The sequence below is a fragment of the Nilaparvata lugens genome, chromosome 7 (assembly GCF_014356525.2).
Source record: "Nilaparvata lugens isolate BPH chromosome 7, ASM1435652v1, whole genome shotgun sequence".
Taxonomy (NCBI): Eukaryota; Metazoa; Arthropoda; class Insecta; order Hemiptera; family Delphacidae; genus Nilaparvata; species Nilaparvata lugens.
The window spans coordinates 56,772,330-56,779,955 of NC_052510.1; the positions used below are offsets into that span (position 1 = coordinate 56,772,330).

The 7,626-nt window shown below is 32.3% G+C and overlaps 1 protein-coding gene across 2 annotated transcripts in view; it reads left to right on the forward strand.

Moving 5' to 3' along the window:
• The first annotated feature begins 648 nt into the window (after positions 1-648).
• LOC111058831 (DNA damage-regulated autophagy modulator protein 2) overlaps positions 649-7,626 on the forward strand; it is a 15,083-nt gene continuing 8,105 nt past the window's right edge. Inside the window, exons 1-3 of one of the 2 annotated variants that reach the window (XR_005571866.1) lie at positions 649-1,081; positions 4,566-4,687; positions 6,986-7,212. Coding sequence is in view for 1 of the 2 variants with exons in the window: in XM_022346404.2 (XP_022202096.2) it covers positions 1,011-1,081; positions 4,566-4,687; positions 6,986-7,212 (420 nt within the window). In the remaining variant the exon portion in view is untranslated. The remainder of the gene's footprint in view (positions 1,082-4,565; positions 4,688-6,985; positions 7,213-7,626) is intronic. The other variant, XM_022346404.2, reaches the window with a different exon arrangement.

A 7,626-nucleotide genomic window follows, 5' to 3' on the forward strand; every position in this document is an offset into this window, starting at 1 on the left:
TGACCTTGTAGAATGCTATTACTGACTGGAAGTGGTGGAGAGTAGTTGACAATACTACAAACCTAATTTAGACTGAGCATAAATTCCCATTTGTTTGATATTGTCAATGCAGAACAGAAAAAAAATCCCTGGGGTGTAAAACACCCCAGTGTGTCTCTTTAGGGTTAACACAGGATTATTAAATATATAATAATAGCAATGCACTAGGTATTCTGATAACATTTCAAATCATGTAAGTGTGGGAATCAATTTCAGAAATGATGCAAAGAGATCTATGAAGAAACATTTATATTAATATGTATTGTTAGTATCGACACAGTATACTTACAGTAAGGAAACTTGGCTATACCCTGACGCCAAAATCCGCCATCTTGTTAGGAAGCGCCGCATTGTAATACTGTAGTATTGATGGTAGGTTCGGATCACTTTAATGATCCGGATCAATTATTGATCTCGTTCACTGCTACGAGTCAATCAGAAGACCAGGATTGGAACTTCCCAAGGTCACGTGACGTGTGTAGTATTGGGTCATGTAAAAAGCATTGGTTAGATAGGCGATTGACTACAAGTTTCCATTCTGTACCTATTCTGTGTCGCGGTGTCATTGATCATCATGTTGTGCGTTTCTGGGGTTCTGGGTTTGTAATGCAATAGACAAAAATGAGGAAATCAACTTTTCAAGGATTGAAGCAAAAATATAAGTGGAAATAAAAAATTAAAGAATGGAAATAGAAGAAAGAAACTATTCAAATGCATAGAATTCATAAAGATAAAATACCAGATAAAATAGGTAACAGCTGGTTTGAAGTTTTCATATGTCATCACAGCTGTTCTGTGGCAGACGCCAGACGCCGTATTGTTGTCAAGTTGTGGTAATTCAGAAAACTAATTTATTTTTGTCGACTGATAAACAAGAAAGCTTTGAATCACTTTGTTCTTTTGTTGCGGATATGAATAACTCTCTATAGAAATAATTTTTTTCTCTGTATGACTAGAATATAATTTTCAAAATGATCATAAAAGGCTTGCATTTAATCCCAGTAGTGTTGTTCATTGTTTTGCCATCGACGTTTGTGGGAACGTAAGTATTACGTTGTAATAATTTATTGCATCTACTGACATTTCGAATCACGTTAAAAAATAATTTTATTGTTAAGTGATGAAAGTTTGATTTTGAATGAATCGGACAGTGATATAATTTTAAAGAATACCGTAATTCTATGCACTTTGAGAGTCTTTGCTCAACAGTTTCTCTAACCTTAAAAATATAGAGAGTTCCAGTAAAGATTTTTGGATAAGTAATATGGGTTCACCTGGAAATGAACAGAGCCTTTTCAAGAAAAGGAAATTCAATCAAACCATTAGAAAGAGACAACTTGATGACTATGATGAAAGTGAAGTACCCGATAAGAGTTTTAAAAGTAATAGTTCTCAAGCCTCTTCCAGGTCTACACGAGGTACAACTGGTAATACAGACATCGAATATAATACTTCAGTCTCTTACAAGTCTAAAAAATCATCTTTCCCTGATGGGCCTGTTGACCAAGGAGCTACAAGATACTTAGATCCTGATAATCGATCATCATCAAACAAAGGTCCACTAAAAAAGCCGGTGTTTCTGCGAACAACTGTCCGCTGGGACTATCAACCCGATATCTGTAAAGATTTCAAAGAAACTGGTTTCTGTGGCTTTGGTGACAGCTGTATATTTTTACATGACCGTTCTGACTACAAATTTGGATGGCAAATGGAAGACTTACAAAATGATTGTAGCAACGATAATTTTGAAATTCAGCCACCTGTTGAGATTACATGTGACAAATGCTTTATTTGCAAAAATACTTTCACTGATCCTGTAGTTACAAGGTGCAACCATTTCTTCTGTCAGAAGTGCGCTATAAACTATTACCGCGTTGATTCACGCTGTCGTATTTGTGGGACACAAACTGAGGGTATATTCAAACATGCTAAAATTAACGACAGTAAAGAATGAACTAATCCTTTCTCAGAAACATAATCACATTAAAATTTACTACTATTAAAAAAAATCATGTCATATTATCTATTAATCCATGCAGTTTTCATGTGTTACATTTATGTTGAACTAAATTCTGTAAGAATTTTCACATTAAAATTTACTACTATTAAAAAAAATCATGTCATATTATCTATTAATCCATGCAGTTTTCATGTGTTACATTTATGTTGAGCTAAACTCTGTAATAAATATTCACTCTTGATTGATCTTTAATTTTTTTCAAATGTACTAGAGATAGCCTAACTACTCATATTGAGAATTGAACTATTGTGTTTTATTTGGTAAACAAACCGAATTATTTTTCAAAAAATTAAGAACTACTAGGTAATCAAACTCAATTCTTTTAAAAGTGATAAAAAACATATCAAATTGTTACTTAAAGACGTATCTTTAGCATGGCATGAGACTCTCAAAAATCCAATCTTGTAGAAGAAGCTCCTATTTTTAGTGGCTTCATAATTCATATTTCTATCCTTCGTCATTGACCTTCCTGGATTTCTTTGTATGCAGACCCAAGTTGGGCGTCGTTGATTAGACTAAGAGAATGATTGTTCATGAAACGAGCAGACATGTTTCATTACACTTATTATAGTATTCATTGATAAACAATTGCCATACTATTACTGTAAAACATTGTAACAATATTTTTAAATAATATTATCTCACTTATCAGGGAATAATTATTTTTTGTAGCTAAGGTAATACTTTTATACCCAAACTTTGTTTTGATATACGATGCCAAAATATTTTATTCCTATGTGCAAATGCTGGATGACTGGAACGTGTAGAACCAAGCTTATTCCGTTTACTCTGATAACCCAGTCGGCGTTATCAAACTTAGACCGTAATAAACTCCACCGGAAGAAACCAAACGAATGAATATTGTTAATCTCAATTCATCACCCACATAACCACGGGTATTCAATTTAATAAGCTTATGTCTGGGATATGGGCATGAAGTGTTACAAAATTAATTTTTTACTTGAAAAATATATATATTTATATTTCAAATTAGAAATTTTATATATGATTTTTAAGATGTTGAGTAGTAGATGTCTTGGTTAGGACACTCAGCGCACAGGCTAAAAAATTATATTATTTTAAGAGTGTTACAGAAAAACATTTTGTATCATGCTTGAATGTGGAAAAGCATCACAAAACCGTACAAACACACTCTTCTAAAGACTTGATATCGTTCATTGAATTCTTATCTTGTTAGCATTTGGAAATTGACGGTCATTGCAAAAGTTGACATTTTAATCAGAAGAATTGATTCACAACTCAAAAGGCAATGCACATAGTAAACCATTAGCTTGATTACAAATTAATCATGTATTGGGAAGCTTGACTTCTTTGAATCTCCCACCTCAAAATACCTTTACCTCTTATCAGGCTATTTGGAAGACAAAAATGCTGTGTTGAAATCTGTGAACCTCTTGAAAACCAATTAAGAGCATAACATCTATAAAGAGGCGTTCACGCCTTCACGATAACATGTGATATATCTTAGTTCAACAACTAGTTTCTACCCCAACTTAGGACATTTTCAAGTTGAAAAATTACCTAAGTTAGGGTCGGAACTAGTTGTTGAACTATTTTAAAGTTTTTAAAAAATGAAGGGTACTTCAAGATTTTTATATAGTTTTTATTAATTTGTTAAAAAGTAGCCCATGTGAGTGAAGTATTTTTATTATTATTATTTATCTTAGTGAAAATAATACAAGATAGATCGTAAAGATATATAGTAAAATATTGTAAAAATAAAACGAAAGGAAAATTTCTACAGCAGGCGATAAAATAGGCTCCACCTCTGCAATAAAATTTGAAGGGAGTGTATACTTAACAAAAATATTCCTTCCTTTAAAATTAGCCTACTTCCTCCCTTCAAATTACTCCTAGAGTATCAATAAAAATGAGAAGTCATAGCACTCTTTTAATATTTATATTCTAACAGAAAATGTTTCGAACTCTTTAGTCATTTCTAAATATGTTTTTTGTTTGTATATGTAAGAAATAAATTGGAAATTCAAGTCCAATGAATCCTATAATATTGTATGAAACCTCATAATAGCAAAGATAGCATGCAACACTTGGTATGATTCATAGCTTACGATATATTGCGCAATCTCCATGATGTGATCCATTCTTATCACCTCGCTATACACTTGAATAATTCAAATCGAATTTATTTAAAATATAATTGATAGTTATAAGTAAATATGCAATTGTAAACAGATTATTAATTCATCTGTTAGCTTTGGATACTCAATATTATTGTTATATATAATTTACATTTACATATAATTATGGAGGAAACCTCAAATAGAGGTTTCCAATAGCATTGTTTGTGCCCTGAAGGAATAAAACTTTTATTCCATTAGAATGTATTTACAATGTATAATTTTAATTGTTTGACGTTTCCGATAGCATTGTTTTCGTGTAAAAAAGGAATAAAAAAATTATTCTTATTCTTACTCTTTATATTTCAACAAAAATATGTTGCATAATATACTTCTCAACATTTTAGATACATATATGCCGTGATGAAAGGGCATGTGGAACCATATTTTCCTTACATAAGTGACGCAGGTACAAGGGCTCCAGAAAGCTGTGTATTCGGCCAACTGATAAATATGTGCTCGGTCATGTGTAAGTATCTAACTTTTTTTTGCATGGGAAATTCGAAAGAACTTTGAAAAGCATAAAAACTAGTCATAACAATTCGAGAGGGAATCACTTGTCTTCTAATTGAGATTAACGTCATTGAAAATTTCATGGAAAATAGGGAGGCAGTGCTGCCACTTTTCTTTCACCACCGCCTTCTATAGTAGTAGATAGTTGTGATTCAAGCTATCCCGGTATATCTGATCTGACAACATTAATTGTTGTTTCAATGATCAACTAAATCTTAGAAATATTTTATTAGTCAAGAAAATATAGTTCTTCATAATAATTTCCTATAATTGAGATGAAATATCTCGGCAGTTCATTATTTTCTACATAGTCTACAAAACTTTGTCAACGGTGTGGAGTTGTGAACGGATAGTGCTATGGGCTTTGTCTAATGACAGACAAGGAAAGCAAACCAATGTTAATCAGATGCTGGTTTTATAACCTGATCTCACTGTAGGGAAAAATTGTTATAGAGTTTGGAAGTGACATTCAAAAATTTGTAATATTTTTGACCTGCATTTTCAATTCCCAGACTGCTCTATTATTTGCTTTCTGGAGTACGCGGATGCTAAAGAAAATTGCCTGGGTATCAAATGATGTGTTAGAGAAGTCATATTATTTATTGTCAAGCAAAGAATCTTAGTAATATTCCACCTTAAAATAATTTGTTTCCTAGTGGATATTCTTCATGTTTAATATTGGTATATGTATTGTATCTATCCATATACAGTAGAACAGTATTGTATAATTAGTATACAAGTATGAACACACTTTTTGGATGTATTTTACACGAAGTGCAGTCGATTATTTTAAGTAAATGAACAAATCTGTTCACTTACTTACTGGAATACTTTCGAACGGCAAGCGTTCATTTTCAACAGACTCTTGAAATTTGCTTAGGCCTATTATATTATGTAGCCCAAGTTCATGTAAAGAATATATCTCCCTCTAGCTGTTCACCCTGTTGTCAATATTTGCAGTAGCAGAGGTCTTCAGTGTGGTTGGGCTTCCGCGAAATAATTATTAAATGTAAAAAAGAATTTATTTATTTTCATTGGAAATAAACACGAATTATAGGCTAATATAAAATATTGGAAAAAGGAGAAACAGGCTCAGCCCAAAACTATCCCTTTTCCAAATTTGTTTAAAAACAGGCACATTCAACGATAGAGATGCGTGGAGGTTGTTAGTTGCGGAGGCCAAGGCTCACTATAGGATGTAGCGCCTTCCAAGAAGAAATTAGTTCCAAGAGATAGGTTATGTTTCTCCACTTCAAACAATTCGACACAGATTTTGAGTTCAAAAATATACAAACTAGGAATATTCAATTCAGATAAATAATTAAAAACCAATTAATTAAATTCTTCATTGCCAGCATTTAACAATAAATTGAATAAATAAATTGATTTGATTCCTTATACTGTGTTCACAATATTGGAGTTACCGATAAATTTCATTCATTTATTTCTTTATTGATTCATACAATAAGTACATTATCAAAAATAATAGAGGGAGAAAAAATAAGGTAACCTTGTGCTATTCCTCTCCCAAATTTAGATAAGGTTACACATAGTCCGAAATAGGATAAGTCTTGTAGTTGTTCACTTCACAAAATTTTCAGTTCTTAATTACTCTCACAAAGTAGATTTTTTGAATTTAGATATTTATTATTTAAAGGCGACTTTCTAGAAGTATTTTAAGCCTATAGTGAGGTCCACGTTATAATGGCAGTGGATAAAGATAGAAGAATAGCGATGCCTATTCTCTGCATTAATTAATTATATTTCTACACTGTAAATAACATAATTATTGGCATCGTTGTGGACCTAGAAAAGGATAGTACCACCGGCTTTGTCGAATGATAGACAAGGATAGCAAAACCAAAGTTGATCAAATACTGTCATTATAACGTGGACCTCACTATAGATGTTGATGATGATGGGATGAATGATAATACAATGAAGGTAGAGTTATGAATGAATAAAAATTATAGGTTATGCTATCCACTTAAAATGATTTGAGTCCACTTTTCAGTCCACAAAGAAATATACTAGAAATTTTTAATTTGATTTGATTAAAAACCGATTATAATAGAATGATTACATTCAATAAACTCTCAGAACTTGAAAATGATGCTTGAAAACCAAAACATGAGAGAAAAATTACATATTATTATCACTAAAATATTATATTATATAAGGATTATTCAAATACTCACGGATAATTTCTCAGAAAATTGATTGAATAAATGAATAAAATCAATGTGTGTTTCAGTGGCGATATCTGTGTATGTACGCTACTGTCATGTCTACCAGTATTGCGTTGAATGCAATTTTCCCAGCAAAGTGTTGACCTTGAACAAGATCGGCGTGTGGCTTGGTCTGCTCTCCTGCTTGGGACTCAGTCTAGTGGCCAACTTCCAGGAAACAAATGTGTTTGCCATACATATTTTCGGTGCTTTCCTCTGCTTTGGTCTGGGCACGATCTACTTTTGGCTACAGGTTGGTGAATAAAAATGATTGATTTGCAAGGATTTTGATACTATTATAAAGCTGAATTCGCACACAACATTTTTTTCTGATGGTGATGCCCACATGAGCTCTAGGCTTGTGCGTGGGTAATGAGAGATGAATAGACCTACAGTTGTAGGTGGAGGCACTGTAAAGTCTTTCTATTCACACACCTTTTTATGTTTTTCACACGTCATGCAGTCAAATATTTAAATAAATAATCAGAAACTTTTACTTACTGACTGTAGTACTTTCGAACGTCTCGCGATCATTTTCAATCATTTACAGTAGTGTTGTACTGTTGAAAATGATCGAGTGACGGTCGAAGGTACTACAGTCAGTAAGTAAAAGTTTTTGATTATTTACCGTACTTGAATATTTGACTGCATGTCGTATGAAAAACAT